Consider the following 16,933-nt stretch of genomic DNA (forward strand, 5'->3'; position numbering starts at 1 on the left):
CTCGAGATTACACAGAGATAGATTCTATTCCTCCACTTCCGCTATATGCATTGCTTGCTGCAGATCAAGATACATCCTACAGAGTTTCAGAAGAAAGTGCAAAAATCCCACAGAGCTACGACGATCTTGCAGAAAGTCAACCAGAGGATCAATATTCGGAGCTCTTCCAAATCCAGGATATAACAACAGATGATATCGATTTAGAGCCAGAAAAACGAGAAAACAAATCGAAAGTAATAAATCTTTCTCAGTATGGCCCAGCTTACTTTGGCCAGGAACATGCAAGGGTACTTTCAAGTCATCTCATGCACTCAAGCCTACCAGGCCTCACCCGTTTGGAGCAAATGTTCCTTGTAGCTTTGGCCGATACAGTGGCTACCACAAGCACTGAGCTTGATGAAAACAGAGATAAGAGTTACTCAGGTAAGTATTCTCCCTAAAAATGTATAAAGTTATCATTAGTAGAAGTATTTGTATTATCTCTATAATGGCTCATATTTTGAATTTTCTTTCTTTCAAATCTTGCAGGGGAAAGACCTCCCTTATCAATTATCTACAGTAATAGAGAATTATTGTATAATATGCTTAGTTGTCAAAGCAAAGATATTGGAGGCAGGCACATATAACTTTATGACTTCCACTTGAGTTTTCTACACTGAGATCTTTGTATAATCTTTAATGTATAGCATCTTGTTTTTTTCAGATTGATTCAGATTGATTTGATTTTTCTTTTCTTTGAATAATCATAATGGCCCTTTTGTCTAATTTTACTATGGAATCCTGAGGTTTATAGGAACCTCAAGGCTTTAGCTGGTTTATCTTATTTTTAGACATGAATAACTTTTTACAGTTACATCGTTTTTTCCAAAAGGTTTTCAGACATTTAATGTAGCCTGTCTCACTTAATTCGTTCTGTAACAAGAGTCCATTTTATGTGGATAGCATAAGGTAATTGTCTTGATTATAAATAATGGCATTAGCAAAGGAAGCTAAAAATGACCAATCTTTCATTGATTTATCAGTGGATATTGTGGCAGAATGAAGAATTATTATGTGCCAGTTATTTTAGGTTGTTTAAACAACAACCTTCTAGTAGGTAACTTATTATATTTCATTTTGCAGATGAAGACATTGATGCTTATGAAATAAAGTGATTCATCTAAGATCACATAGGCATTAAATGGATTAATTATTGCCTCTAAGCCTGTACTCTGCTTCATAAGATTTCCAGAATTGGGGGGAAAGACTGTTCATTAAAACCAACTAGACAATATCTCTTACAGGTTTATACCCTTCGAATATATAGGGTTTTGCCTATGACATATTTTCTAAATATGTTAGTTAAGAAAACACAACACACACACCCAAAGCCGCTATGAGGCTGTATGCTTTAGAGCAAGATTTTCCCTTTTTGTATCCTCATATATTAGAGGTTTTACTATAAGACATAGAAAAAACCAGGTAAGTCATAACCTGTGAAAAGTAGTTTAAACTTTCTGATTCAAACTGTGTCATTGGCCAGGCAAAATGGCTGATCCTGGTCAGAGTAGATGTGCATGAGATAGAATTGATGTCTCCGTTGCACGAGTGGGAAACCGAAGGTCAGGGATTAAATGAGTTACTCATCTTGTAAGTAGATTCTAAATAAACAAATATTCCATTTGTCCAGGCGAGGCAACTTCCAGGCATTCGTGGCTCTGCCTCCTTTCACACCCGTGTCCAGTCCGTTGGTAGATGCTGCCCATTCTGTTAAATCCATGCTCCAGTCATTTCTCATCACTTCTGTGGTTACTGCTCTCATCACTGGCTGCCTCCTGCCTGCTTGGCGTTTCCTCAGACTTAAGAGTGCTCATCTGCCAGATTTGTGCCTGGTGCACTCCCTTCTCCTCTCAGTTTTCTGCTGATGGGCATCTTATTGGAGTTTTCCCCTGGCCACACCACCTAACACAGCAAGAACCCTCTTACTCCTGGACTGAGCTATCTTCAATTCAGCTTTACTTTCCTCCATAGCAATAACTTCCACACACTATTTGTTCATTGTTTCTCCCTGCCTCCTAAAATGTAAACTCCACGGAACTAGGACTCGGCCTTATTTGCTGCCAAATCACTCTGCCTAAACTGTACCTCAAATGTAGCACATGCTTAACTTGTTGAATAATAAACGGTTTCATGTATATGGGTAGGGGGAAGCAGAGCTGGAACTTGAATTTTTGGCAATCTAAAAAAATTAGTTTTCTCTGGAAAATATTTGATTCTAACACTCTTTCAGTGTTTGCTGTGTCCACGTATTAGACTAGGTGTTGTCAATACTTTGCACTGTTTTTATCCAGCAGTGGTTATGGTTTTGATTAAACTTGCACACTTAAGTACTTTTGTTAAAATTTCAACTAAGTGGAATCAAGTTTGTGTAAGTAAACTCATGTGATCAAGGTTAAGAGTCAGTCTGACTTTGTAACATTAACTAGAGAATCAAACTACACATCACTGGTAATAACTTGTTTCAGTTAAAGTAGTGTAGGAAATATCACTTCTTTAAGTATATAACAAATGGCTTCACGTTAGTTTTGTAATTCCTGACCTTGAATCGCCTCTGCATTTATGTAGGAAATACTATTAAAAGTTATACCTTACTTAGTACAGTTAATATATTTTTTATTGGATTTCAAGATTTCTTTAATTTATTATGAGTAAATGTAAGTGTTATTCTTATTTGTATTATATTACCAACATTGATGTTTATCTTGAAGCTTTTTATTGGTGTTTAGCCCATCACATTCCTCTTTCATAACCTTCTCTCCTACTTAAATTGCAGGGAGAGACACGTTAGACGAATGCGGCTTGAGGTACTTGCTAGCCATGCGCTTGCACACGTGCCTTTTGACGTCACTGCCTCCTCTGTACCGAGTACAGCTGCTTCATCAAGGTATTCCACTCATGGTTTGAACCTTTGCACTTATTTTAAGTGTGGAAGTGGTAGGTGTTTTCATGTCCCTGCGGGAGCCCTAGGTAAATCATCCGTGTATACTTGTCGCTAGCCTTGAGCTCTGGCTGTCACACAGTGTCTACCCACTGTTTTTTATGTATCCTTTGGCTCTGTTCTGTGACTTTCGCTCATCCAGTTCAGTTTCCGAGACTTTACTCACTGAAGTTGTAGTGTAGTAGCTTAGGAAGTACACGTGGTATATCTGAAGTTGTAACCCAAAGTGGTTTCCTACAAAGTGGTCCTGAATTTCTTTGTTTGATATCTTTTCTTTCAAAATTTTATAAATTTTACTCTACATGTTATTTGTATTTATTTATTTATTTTAAAATTTTTATTTATTATCATTATTTTATTTTATCATTATTTTTAAAGGTAATAAAAATAACAGTATTATTATTTTTGACCAGAGACAGACAGAGAGAGAGAGAAAGTGAGAAAGTAGGCTGCCAGGTTTGGGACTCAAACCGCAGTCAGCCTATGGGGGTCCAGTCATCTTAGCCACTACGCCACCTGCTGGCCATTATTTGTATTTATTTTAATATAGGCATTATATTCCATGTTATTTGCCATCGAGTAAAGTTAATGTTTCAGGAAGATCTGCTCCATTGATCCAGTGGATTCGCATACTTCTAGAATATGTGCACACATGGAGGATTTATATCAACCTTACCTACAGATCTAAAAAGTCAGACTGGGATTTAAAGTGACCTGGCCAGGATATAGGACTATTTTTCACAGAGTTAAAGTTAGAATCTCATTCCTGTTCTTTTTTGTTGTTGGAGAGGTTTTTGCTATAGGGCGCATGCGCTCGCCAGAAAACAGAGAGAGACTGAGAGACAGAAAGTGAGAAATCACCCCCCCACCCAGGAGCAGGGTGGCCACGCCGCAATCCCTTCTCCTCCACTTTTCTCTCAGGGTCTTGGGCATGCACGCACATGTGCCTGGCGTGAGTTTAAGCCTCTGGGTCCAGGATTCAAACCACGTTTGACTACATCAGAGTCCAGCAACATAACCATTATGCCATCTGCTGGTCCCATACCTGTTCTTATTTTATTAAGCCATATTCCTTTAGAAGCCAGCATTCTGTACACAGACCCCTAAAATATGCATTTGGATTATAGTTCCTCATATACAGGTTTGATAGACTCTTATTAGTACTCATGACAATTACTCTTTATCTTATAAATTTCCTTGAAGACATAATTTTAAATAGATGTCTAGGGACCAGCAGATGTAATGGTTACGGCGCTGGACTCCCAGCACTGTTGTTTGACTGCAGTTCGAGTCCCGGACATGGTGGTTTGAAACTCATGCCGGGCACATGTGCATGCATGCCCTAAATCTCAAAGGGAGGGTGGAGGAGAGAGATTGACACGTGGCCATTCCCTCTTGGGGGGGGGTGATTTCTCACTTTGTGTCTGTCTCTCTGACAAGCACATGTGCCATATACCAAGTCTTTCTTAAAAAAAAAGATGTCTAATATTCTGCGTATGTCTGAACTATATTGAATCTGCCCAATCCTTTCTTAAAGTTTCTTTCTTTTATGAGAAGAGGACAGACAGATAGACAGGTACACAAAAAGGTCTTTAGGCTGCAATTCACCCCCAGTCACAGGCAGCTAGCACCATGGGCATTTGTCCATGCCCCACATGCACAGGGAGCTGTTGGGACGTAGCCCTGAGACCTTATACGCCTCCACACCATGGAGTGGTCTGTTTCTGCTGTTACTGCAGCTGGCCTTATCTACTCAAACATTTATTATTGAAACATTTACATTTTGCTAAGTGTTTTTCTACTTGAATTTTCATTGTGATGAATGGCCTTATAACCTTCTTATAACCTTGCCTATGAATATTCATGTATTTTTAAATTATTTCCTCCTGTTAGTTTTTTAGCAGTGGAACTACTGAGTCAAAGGCTAATGAAAATTTGAAACTCTTGATACATATTAAAAAATGCCTTTCAGAAAGACTGCTCATTTACATTTCCCACAAGCAGTGTTTGATGATGCCAAAACTCAACCCGTCACCAGCATTTAAGCAATTTTAAACAACCTGTGTTCTTTGAACAGGTTTAACAATAATTTTCTTTTACATTTTTGTTTGAAATAATAGTCAGATGGTGCTGAATCAGTTAAGGACTGTGGTGTACAGTGCCTAGGGAGATCCACACACTTTAGAATTTGAAAGCTTTGTCAAATTCCATTTTCTCTTGGATAACAATTAAAAAATTGGAGATGAGACGTGACTGGTGTTGTAGGTAATGGTCTTGAGAACAGTTTTTGGGGAAACAGTTAAGTAGCCAGTACACGGAGAGGCTGAGAGCTGAGAGAAGGTACAAAGAACAGCCCATCATGGGTAGGTCCATAAAAGCAAGTGCCCATTGGTGCCCCTAGACTTTTTTTTTTCCTAATGAATTTTTCAGGTCTAGTAGGTTTCCACTTACATTTGGAATTACTTTTAATCTTACTTTCTAAACCCAGTTTTTCTGACATGCCTGAGTACATTTTTGTTCCTTCTCAATAATACTACATTTTAAATTTAAGAGTGAAGGAAATGTTCTATATTGTTCTCTTATACCAGCAAGCGTATGTGTTTTGAAACGCTATGTGATAGTAGTTTCTAAAGAAGGATATAGTTTAGTTGATGTACTAATTCTTTTTTTTAAAGAATTATTTAATTTTATTGAGTTGTTGGAAAAGTTGTAATGTATTTTTCCATGCAAAAGTGTGTCATGACTTTTCTGATGACCCAATATTTATTATTACTATTATTGTTATTATTTTTCTATAAGGTACACACACTTACCAGAGAGAGACAGAGAGAGAGGGAAACTAAGAAGCAAGCTACCAGGTCTGGAACTCAGACTGCACTCAGCTATGTAGGAATTCAGTACCTAACTACCAAGCCACCTGCTGGCCCCATAATTCTTTAAGTCAGAGAAAAGATTTAAATTGTGAGAAATTAATCTGCTTTTTAGATTCTGAAAAACTACAAATTATGTTACTAAGTTTTGTCCATTTTTTTCCCTAAATTTTTAGTGGCAGTCAAAACTCATTAATTTTATGATACTATTCAAACACAGTTTATATAAATGTTTGCAATGGGAAATTTAAAAGATTTAGGGTTTTTATTCAAAATGCTCCTAATAGTTTTTCCTTTTGTATTTTCTGAAGGAATTATTATAAGCAGTAATTACTAGTAAACGTTTAAACTACATGCGAAATCTATATAGTAGTTGATAGTGAAAAAACTTTTGTGTAGTCATATTGATGGCCTGACAGTGTTGAGAGGCCTGTGTAGTAAGGTAACTTTCATTGATCTCAAACATTTCTTTGTTTCCAAAATGAGTTCATGTATTGGGTCGTTGGAAAAGTCATGACACATTTCTGCATAGAAAAGCAGAAGAATATGGCATGACTTCTCCATTGACCCAGTAGATGGTTGCTCGGTCTAGTCTGACTTCTTCCCAAGGCTCTTCTGCATTCTTTCCAGCATTCCCATTTTCTTAATTTATTTTTCTTTTTTTTTTTTTTTAACCTGCAACAGGGTACATACATGCACCAGAGAGAGAAGGAAAGTGAGAAAGCAAGCTGCCAGATCTGGGACCCAAACCATAGCTGGCCATGTAAGAGTCCAGCATCCCAACCACCAACTGCCTGCTGGCCACAGACCATTCCTTCTTGCCCGGCGTGAGTTTAAGCCACCGGGTCTGGGGCTCGAACCGCGGTCGACTATGTGGGAGTCCAGCGACATAGCCATTACGCTAACTGCTGGTCCCTGCTTTCTTAATTTTTTAAAAGAGGTTTTTGCCTTAAGGTACGTGCACACACTGGAGAGAGAGAGAGACAAGGAGAATGAGAGAGAAAGTGAGAAATCATCTCCTGGGGGGATGGCCATGCCACAATCCCCTCTCCTCCATTTTTCTCTTGATTTCTTGGGCATGAACAGATGTGTTCAGTGTGAGTTTCAAGCTACCCAGTCCAGGACTCAAACTGTTGTTAGCCATATGGGAGTCCACATATGTAACCACTATGCCATCTGCTGGCTCACATTCCCATTTTCTTTTTTTTTAAAGAGAGATTTTTGCTATAGGGCGTGTTCCCTTGCCAGAAAGACAGAGACAAAAAGTGAGAAATCATCCCCCAAGGGGAATGGCCATGCCACAATCCCTTCTTCATTCTCCTTTTGGAATCTTAGACACACACACAGATGCACCCAGTGTGAGTTTAAGCCTCTGTATCTAGGACTTGAACCACAGTTAACTACTTGGGAGTCCAGCAACATAATCATTACGCTATTTGCTGGTCCCAGCATTCCCATTTTTTATCACCACTCTGTGTGGCTCACTTCCCTCTTGTTTGTGCGTCACCTGCTCTGAGTAGAGTGTTTTCAGTAGTCAAGCTATTGATAAATCCATTCATACTCATGTGTCTGATGGTGTTACTTGTCTTAGTCCATTTGTGTTGCCATAACTGAGTACCAGAGACTGGCTAATTTATAAAGAACAGAGATTTACGTTTTTACAGTTCTGGAGGCTGGACGATCCAAGGTTGATGGGCCTCTATCTGGCACGGGCCTTCTTACTGCATTGTCGCATGCTGGCAGGTGGAAGATTTGCCACATAGCATCAGTGTTAGGTAGCTCTAAGCCACTTTTACCATGGCTTTAGAAATAGTGCCTTGTGACCATGGCTCATCCCTGGAATTCTCAGGAGTTGTAGATCTTGAAATGATATATAGTTTCCTACTCAGAGGGAACTATGGGGCAGTTTTCAGTATTCAGCATTAAAAGATGTCGCTAAGCAAGTGGCACTGTGAAACAACAAGCACATGGGCTAAATGCTTTGACTTAACTGAAGTTTTCACTTTGGCAAGTTTGACTTGGGAGTCCAGCAACATAATCATTACGCTATTTGCTGGTCCCAGCATTCTCATTTTTTATCACCACTCTGTGTTGATATGTTGTATATGGTGTACACATGTTTGTATATACATGTTAATGGCTCAATATGCAAATACCTTCCTTTCCAGTGATTAAGTTTTTGTCTATTTTTGTGGAGGAAAAAAAACAAATACGCAGTTGTTGGAAAAGTCATGGTGCATTTTATCATGGAAAAATATGTCATGGTTTTCTTTTTTCTTTTTTTGGAGAGGTTTTTGCTACAAAGTGCGTGCACTCGCTGACAAGACAGAGACAGAGAGATGGAAAGCGAGAAATCACACACACACACACCCCAGTGGGCATGGCCACTCCATACCCCCTTCTCCTTCATTCTCCTCTTGGGATCATGGGCACGCACGCACATGCGCCCGGTGTGAGCTTAAGCCACCAGGTCCGGGACTCGAACCACAGTCAACTACAAGGGAGTCCAGCGACATAGCCATTATGCTAACTGCTGGTCCCCAATGTCATGGTTTTCTGATGACATAATATATTTGGGAAAACGTTAGGAATTTGGACTTTGTGTGTCCTATCATTGATCTTGAATTTAGAAGCTTATAGTGTAAAATCCAAAATGATGACAGATTTCCTTCCATACTTTCTTTTTATTTGAAAATTCTTCCCAGAGTGAAAGACTATCTAACAATGTGAAAGATTATTTTTGTTCTTTTTGGTATAGTTCTAATGCGTTTACTTTGTATTCTCAATTTAGGTGTGTCTACATGCCATTTTGCTTGGGCTTTTCATTCTGAGGCTGAGGAAGAACTCATTAATATGATTCCAGCAATTCAGAGGGGGGACCCCCAGTGGTCTGAGTTACGAGCTATGGGAATAGGCTGGTGGGTGAGGAATATTAATACGCTTCGAAGATGCATTGAAAAGGTAACTACTTTATTGGATTTAGGAAAAAAAGTTTTTTTTTGTAATGGAAAAAAAGATTACTTTCCCCCAGAAAACCTATAGTGGGGACTTAGTTTGTACATCTTGAGATCTTGAAAATGTTTTAAAATAAATTTTTCTGGAAGTCAAAACACTTGACCTTATAAAATATCAGTGCAGTAAAATAGCAATTGTCTTTTGCTGTATATACTGAGTTTATAATGTATCCATGGAATAGCAACATTCTTTATTATTAATTGAAGTATGTCCCACTTTATTAAAACACAAAAATTGAAATGTAAAGTAACAAACTTTTCCTTTGCATACAGAAAATTATCATTCATTAAAAAATTTTTAGTTTTCTTTTGTTTTTATTTTTCCGAACATGTCTGTGGCAGCAAGTGAACATGCTGTAATTTTGTTTTTTTTAAGGTTTTAGTGATAGATGTGTGTATGCTTGCCAGAGACAGAGCAAGAAAAAGTGAGAAGTCATCCCCTGAGGGGAAGGCCATGCCACAGTTCCTTCTCCATTCTCCTTCTGGGATTTGGGGCATGCACGCACACGCGCCCAGCATGATTTTTCAAGCCATAAGGTCTGGGACTCGAACTGTGAGCAGCCATGTCAGTCCAGTGCCTTAACCACTATGCTACCTGCTGGTCCCCTGCTAAAAATTTCTTAAAAATAGACTTTTGGAATCAGTTGCTTGGTATTTCTTTTAGAAATTATTTTAGATTTTATTTGTGAGTGAAGATTGAAAGTTCTTTCAGTGTTTCAGAAGTTAATCTTTACCGAGCACCTCTTATATTCCAGATTTGTCATTGCATTTCATAAGTCATTTCACATAATTTTCTCATCAGCCTCATGAAATCATTTCAGCATCTTAAACATGATGGAGCTGAGACTCAGAGAGGCTAGGTAATCAGCCCCAACTCTCATCACTTACAGGGGTTAGATTTAGTCTGTGCCCTTTTTTACTGTATTAGGTCTAGGAAGTGGAATTCTCATTCATTATGTACTTTTCAGAACCCATTGAAATTCTCTGGAGGACAGTCAGTGGTACTATATTTGTAAAGCATAAATTATTTTTATCCAGAGATGCAGAGTGCCTTCTCTGTGTTATTCCCCTTCAATAATAGCTTTGAAATTTAAGTATCAGAAGTTTTACCTTGCAAATTTACTTAAAATGCGTCTCCCCCACTCCCAGAGATTTTAATTTGTTAGGTTGTTGGTAGGGCCTCTTCGTGTTAATCATATCCCGTGATTCTAGTGTTCATGGTTCTAGGATCACAGTTTGAAGTATGAGATAGATGTGTCCTTTTCACTCTACCTGTTTGGCACCCAACAAGATCAGAAGCATTTCTGTTTCTTTTTTTTTTTTTTTTTTTAAGTTCACAATATTTACCTAATCATTCAGTCAGTATTCATTCAACAGTTTATTACTGAATAGTTTCCATGGATCAAAACACTGTTCATCAATGATGATTAAATGGGAAATAAGGGAGATTGATTTTCACCCCATAAAGCTTAGAATTAATTACCAAATCACTTCTAAGAGGGCTTTACAAATTTTTATTTATTTATTTATTTTAGGGATTTTTGCTATAGGGTGCATGTACTCGCTGGAGAGAGAGAAAGACTGAGAGAGAAAGTGAGAAATCACACACCCCCTCCCCCATGGGGGGATGGCCATGCCGCAGTCCCTTACCTTCCATTCACCTCCTAAGATTTTGGGCATGGATGCACATGCACCTGGCATAAGTCTTAAGCTGCTGCTGGCTTTGGGACTCGAACTGTCATTGGCCATGTGGGAGTCCAGCGCCTTAACCACCATGCCACTTGCTGGCCCCAAATTTATATTCTTAAAATATGCATAAATATGAGAAGGAATTCATTCCACATCATCTAAGAAGTATAGTTTTTGTGTCATAGCAAAATTTAATTATTATGTCATGTAAAAATACAGTGTCTATTAAGTAGTTATATCTTAAAATGGTGAAAATGAATACTTACCTTTTTATCTGAAATGTTTTATATGTATCTCACAAATAGGTTTCTTTCTTTCTTTTTTTTTGGAGAGGTTTTTTCGCTATAGGGCGCGTGCGCTCGCCAGCCAGACAGAGAGAGACATAGAGACAGAAAGCGAGAAATCACCCCCCAGGGGGGATGGTCATGGCGCAATCCCTTCTCCTCCATTCTCCTCTCGGGATCTTGGGCATGCACGCACACGTGCCCGGCGTGAGTTCTAAGCCACCGGGTCCAGGATGCGAACCGCGGTTGACTACGTGGGAGTCCAGCGACATAGCCATTATGCTAACTGCTGGTTCCCACAAATAGGTTTCTTTCTTGTCAGTGTTTTTTGTTACTATAATTTAATATTTCTGACTACACATAAAAGACTTATTTCCACAAGTATTTCTTAAAATTAAAGGGATATATATATATATACACACACACACACGTACATATATATTGCCTATAAATATATGTTGTAAATCCTTAGCTAAATATGAATAAAATTCATCTATAAATTATTGAACATAATGAAGCAATTTGTAAAAATAATAGAGGGCAGAGGAAATACTAAAATGGGGAAGAGAAATAAAAGAATATCGAGAGGCAAGCTTTTTTGTGATGCAATTTTAGATGTCTTTCCCCTTCTCCCATTCCTCAGCACCTCCCCACGTGCCATTGGTCAGTGTGAGCTAATAAAACACCCACTTTTTTTATTGTTATGCCTCTCAACTTAATGACTTGCAGGGGATATCTCATTGGGAAATAACATGTGGTCTGTATGCTACTGTTTTCAAAACAATGTCATTATATACAGTAATACTGGCTTAATAACTTTTGTTTCTTCTTTACTGTTTCCACTATTCCTTTATTACTACCTGAGCTGTGTATGACATATTTACATATTTACTCTGACCTTACACAATTCGTTTAACCACTATAGGTCTGAACTGCCTTATCTGTCACATGAGAATAATAATAATAATAATAATAATAATGGCCTAATTACTGGCACAGAAATGGCCATTTCTAGCAGCTTGTATCACAAGCTGCTGAAGATTCCATAGTTTCTGTCATCCATAGAATTAGCAGATACACATTTATTGTTGGCTGAGTGGTTGTAATTCTTTCGACAGATAACTCAAAACAAGGTTTTATTTACCATTCAGGTTGCCAAAGCTTCTTTTCAAAGGAATAATGATGCCTTAGATGCTGCGCTGTTCTACCTTTCAATGAAGAAGAAAGCAGTAGTGTGGGGTCTGTTTAGGTAAGCTGCCTCCGCACCTCACATGATTTAATGGACTAAGGAGTGTGTACTGAGGAGCAGAATCTTAACACTTTTGAAAATAATTACGTGTCTGAGCTTGTTCAAATCAACTTACTTCTTCGTGCCTTGGTTTCTTTATGTATAGAAAAATGGGTTAAAAAAATCTGTTCTAATTAACCTTAAGAGTGAGATTTTGTAAAAATAAATAAATAAATAAAAACATTGATAAAAGCCCTTTGGAAAGTAAAAAGTAAAAATGCCTATTTGTGTATGCATAAGGCATTATTAGCTTTCCTTGTTAGAAGTAATGGGATGCTTGATATCACTTTTGATATCACAAAAGTCATCGTTCTTTGTTTAGTTTGGTGTTTGAGTTTTTATTTTCGATATTCTCACAGTCTGTAAAAGATTAAAACTACTTTACCTTTGGTCTAACCGCTAATGTTTTGTGCTCTGGTCCCCAGGTCACAGCATGATGAAAAAATGACAACCTTTTTCAGCCACAACTTTAATGAAGATAGGTGGCGTAAAGCTGCTTTGAAAAACGCATTTTCTTTGCTTGGAAAACAACGCTTTGAACAATCTGCTGCCTTTTTCTTGTTAGCTGGTTCATTGAAAGATGCCATCGAGGTAAAATAGGGAAACATGCTATGAATCTGAAAAGTTCATAGAGGAGATCATAACTTTTTGTCATTTGTTTGTAAAGATAGAAAGTAACTAAAAGCGTTGCTAAACTTAAAATAGTGTCATTGCAATAACAAAATGACAAACAAGTTTAAGGGAGAAACGGAATTTTATATGTGACGTATTTCAAGTTAATATATGAAATGTATGAAAAAATGGCCAAACATGGTTTCTAATACCTTCGTCGTGGCCACCTTGTGGTTCTGCACTCCTTAAAGTACACAGGGCACGTTCTCCTTACCCCGCAGGTACAGCCAGCCCTCCGTATCCAGAGGCTTTATGTTTGCAGATTCAGCCAACCTCAGATTGAAATATTTTGGGTAAAAACCAAACAACAAATAGCAATACAGTAGAAAAATAGTACAGATTGAAAAACAGTATAGTATAGGGGCCAGCAGGTGGTGTGGTGCTTAAGGGTGCTGGACTCCCACCTGGCTGATCATAGTTCAAGTCTCGGGCCTGGTGGTTTGCTTTCTCACTTTCCCTCTCTCTCTCTCACTCTCTCACTCTCTCACTCTGTCCCTCTCTGGTCAAATTAAAATCAATAAGTAAATAAATAAAGTTTAATTATTCTTTAAAAAAACCCAATATAGTATAACAACTATTTACATAGCATTTACATTGTAGACATCATAAGCCAGAGATGATTTAAGTATATAGGAAAAGGGCATAGGTTATATACTATGTCATTTTATACTATGCAAATAGTACATCATTTATCTAAGAGACTTGAACATCTGCTCATTTTACTGTCTGTTGGGGGTGGGGAAGGTCCTGGAACCAGTCACTTATGGATATTGAGGGATGACTGTACTTTAAGTTATTATTCTAAATTAAATTCATAGTCCAGGGACTGAAATAGCAGTTTATGTTGATTTGTAATGTAGTTGTAATTGACATAGATACTGGAAAATGAATTTGAAGAGGTAAAACTTTGCATTTTTTGATATATAATCTTGATAGCTAGTAATGGGAGGGAGTAATTGCAAATGTTTCTTTTTATTTGTGATATTGACTTCTTCATTACTTACTGTCCCTGTGAACAACCCAAAAAGCTGAAGGGAAAGTAAAGTTGGAAATGTCGTAGTCCCCCCTTACCTGCAGAGGATACATTCTACTACTCCAGGGGATACCTAAACCGCGGGCAGTACCAAGCTCTCCATACACTGTTTTCTCCACATGGGAACCAAGATGGCTAAGTGACTAAAGGGCAGGTGGCGTATGTAGCATGGCTCTGCTGGACAAAGGGCTGATTCGTGTCCGGGGTGGGGCAGTGTGAGACTTCATCAGACTACTCAGGTAGCCTATGGTTCAAAACTTCAGAATTGTTTATATCTAGAGTTTTCCATATAATATTTTTGGAATGCAGTGACTGCTGGTAACTGAAACTATAGAAAGTGAAACTATGGGTAAGGGGAACTACTGGAATACATAATAGAAATGTCTGACAATGTGAAAATACTTTAGAATTAGTCATGTTTTCACAGTTATCTCAGTCATATGATTTTCCTTTTAAGAGTTATTTTTATTTAACTTTATTTATTCTAGTTTGACCAGAAAGGGACAGAGAGAAAGAAAGCAAGCTGCCAGGTCCAGGAGTTGAACTGAGGTCGGCCATGTGGGAGTTCAGCATCCTTAACCACCATGCCACCTGCCGGTCCCTCAACTTCCTTTAAAAAGTAACAAATACTTATAATTTTGAAAAGGGAAGTTTAACTTAGAATGTATTCAAGTGAAGAAGTAAAGTGATGTTTGACAAAGAAATGCTTACATTGCATGAATGGCCTCAAATGGTCAAGATTTATAGTTACCTTCAAATGTAAGCTCCCAGAGAGTAAGAATAGATTTTGTGGCTTTATTTACATAATGGAAGGTCCTTTAACAGTAATAACTATGTTTTTATAATAATATATTTGGTGGGACCAGCAGCTGGTGTAATGGTTACATTGCTGGATTCCCACATGGTTGATGGTGGTTCAAATCTCAGACTCAGCAGCTCAGAACTCACCCTGGGCACATGTGTGTGCATGCCCAAAATCCCAAGAGGAGAATGGAGGAGAAGTGATTGCAGTGTGGCCATCTCCTCTTGGGGGTGATTTCTTGCTTTCTATCTCTCTGTCTCTCTGGCAAGTGCACGCACTCTATAGCAAAAATCTCTCTCTAAAAATAAAAAAGATATACATTTGGCAATCAAGTGGAACTGATATATAATTTCAGTCATGATAAATGGTATTTAATTTAAAAATGAATGTTATTCATTTAAATTGTCTTAAGTATGAGATGGTACTAACATGCCTATTTATCTTTCTAGGCTACAAAGAAGGTTTAGGTAGTCACTAAGTTCTAGTCTTTTTCTCTTCTTATTCTTCCTTAATCTCCAATCAAACAATTGTTGAACTACGATTTACTGTCTCAACTTCTGGGTCTCTTCTCCGACCATGAGATATAAATTGTATATAATTTTAGGCTATCAGTGAGCTATTTCATATCTTAGAGATATGAAATAATTATTGTTAAATAAGATAAGGATTTCTTAATATTTAAATCTGTAGGTATGTCTTGAAAAAATGGAAGATATTCAGCTAGCCATGGTTATTGCCCGCTTATATGAATCTGAATTTGAGACTTCATCCACTTACATATCTATCTTGAATCAGAAGATTTTGGGTTGCCAAAAGGATGGCTCAGGATTTGACTGCAGAAGATTACATTCTGATCCTTTCCTGCGTAGTCTGGCCTACTGGGTAATGAAAGATTACGCCCGAGCCTTGGACACATTATTAGAACAAACGCCAAAGGAGGAAGACGAACATCAAGGTAGGACGCTTTGTACATTTCTGTTGTTTTATTACAAAGGAAGACAATTTCTGAACTAATGTTCCTTAGATTCAAAAAATATATGTATCAGGTTTGCTTTTTATCTTAAGAGGTCTGTCAGAATTTCTTGTGTGGCTAAAACATAAGCCATTCACTGTAATTGAATGTAGCATTTTACTGCATTTTGAGTAGTACTAAGAAGACTAGAGACATGTTAACTCTCACAGTTATATATTGAGACATATAAGATAGGATTATCATACTACTATTCATTTAGTCTATTTTTAAGTTTTTTTTTTTTTTTTTTTTTACAAATGTTTTTGGGCCAGCAGGTAGCGAGTTGGTTAAGGCACTGGGTCCCTCATGGCCAACTGCACTGCTCGAGTCCCAGACCTGGCAGCTTGAAAAACACACGGGGCATGTTTGTACGCATGCCCCAAATCTTGAGAAGAGAATGGAGAAGGGTTTGCAATGTGACCATCCCCCTGGGTGGGGTTATTTCTTACTTTTCTTCTCTCTTTGTCTCTCTTTGGCAAGCACACGTACCATATGGCAAAATTTTAGGGAAAAAAAACTTGTTTCTTTCTCTCATACGAGAGAGAGTGAGATAGGGATCCCCCACGAGGTCTTAGTGCTGCAGTCCATCTTTTTCCCACCTGCCCAGCTGAACTATGATTCTGAAAGTCAAAGGCACACTCTCCTTGCACCCCCAGGAGGTCCCAGAATGTGACCCCAGGATCTCATCTATGTGGGCCCAGTTGCATTGCCAACTGCTCTACTACCTGGCCCCAATTTCATATATATTAAGCATACAGGATGCTTGCCACATTCCTACATTCTCCTGCTCTTTTCATGTAATCCAATGACTATTTTCTTTCTTTCTTTTTTTTTAAGAGGTTTTTCTTTTTTTTTTTCTTTTGCAATAGAGCATGTACACTTGCTAGAAAGACAGAGACAGAAAGACTGAAAGCAAGAAATCACCCCCCGGGGGGAATGGCCACGCCACAATCCCTTCTCCCCCATTCTCCTCTCGGGATCTTGGGCACGCACACACACACACCCAGTGTGAGTTTAAGCCACCGGTCCGGGACTCAAACTGCAGTCGACTACATGGGAGTCCAACGACATAGCCATTGCCCCAACTGTTGGTACCTCTTTCTTTTTTTAAAAAGAATTATTTTATTACTTAGTTTTAATTATTTATTTATTTAGTTATTTAGTTTGATGAGAGAGGAAGAGAGAGAGAGATGGAAAGTGAGAAATCGAGCTGCCAGGTCTGGGACTCAAGCTGTGGTTGGCCATATGAGAGTCCAGTGCCTTAACCATCATGCCACCACCAGTCAGCCCCT

General features: G+C 38.2%; 1 protein-coding gene across 1 annotated transcript in view; it reads left to right on the top strand.

The window, feature by feature from the left end:
* The window catches only part of DMXL2 (Dmx like 2), a gene marked incomplete in the record, with an annotated part of 190,092 nt that overhangs the window by 119,830 nt on the left and 53,329 nt on the right, over positions 1-16,933 (top strand). The window contains 6 exon segments of the mRNA XM_027768392.1: positions 1-423; positions 2,813-2,923; positions 8,639-8,808; positions 11,986-12,083; positions 12,548-12,713; positions 15,320-15,584. Of these exon segments, the coding sequence (XP_027624193.1) occupies positions 1-423; positions 2,813-2,923; positions 8,639-8,808; positions 11,986-12,083; positions 12,548-12,713; positions 15,320-15,584 (1,233 nt within the window).

The sequence above is a fragment of the Tupaia chinensis genome, unplaced genomic scaffold (assembly GCF_000334495.1).
Source record: "Tupaia chinensis unplaced genomic scaffold, TupChi_1.0 Scaffold146140_1, whole genome shotgun sequence".
Classification (NCBI taxonomy): Eukaryota; Metazoa; Chordata; class Mammalia; order Scandentia; family Tupaiidae; genus Tupaia; species Tupaia belangeri.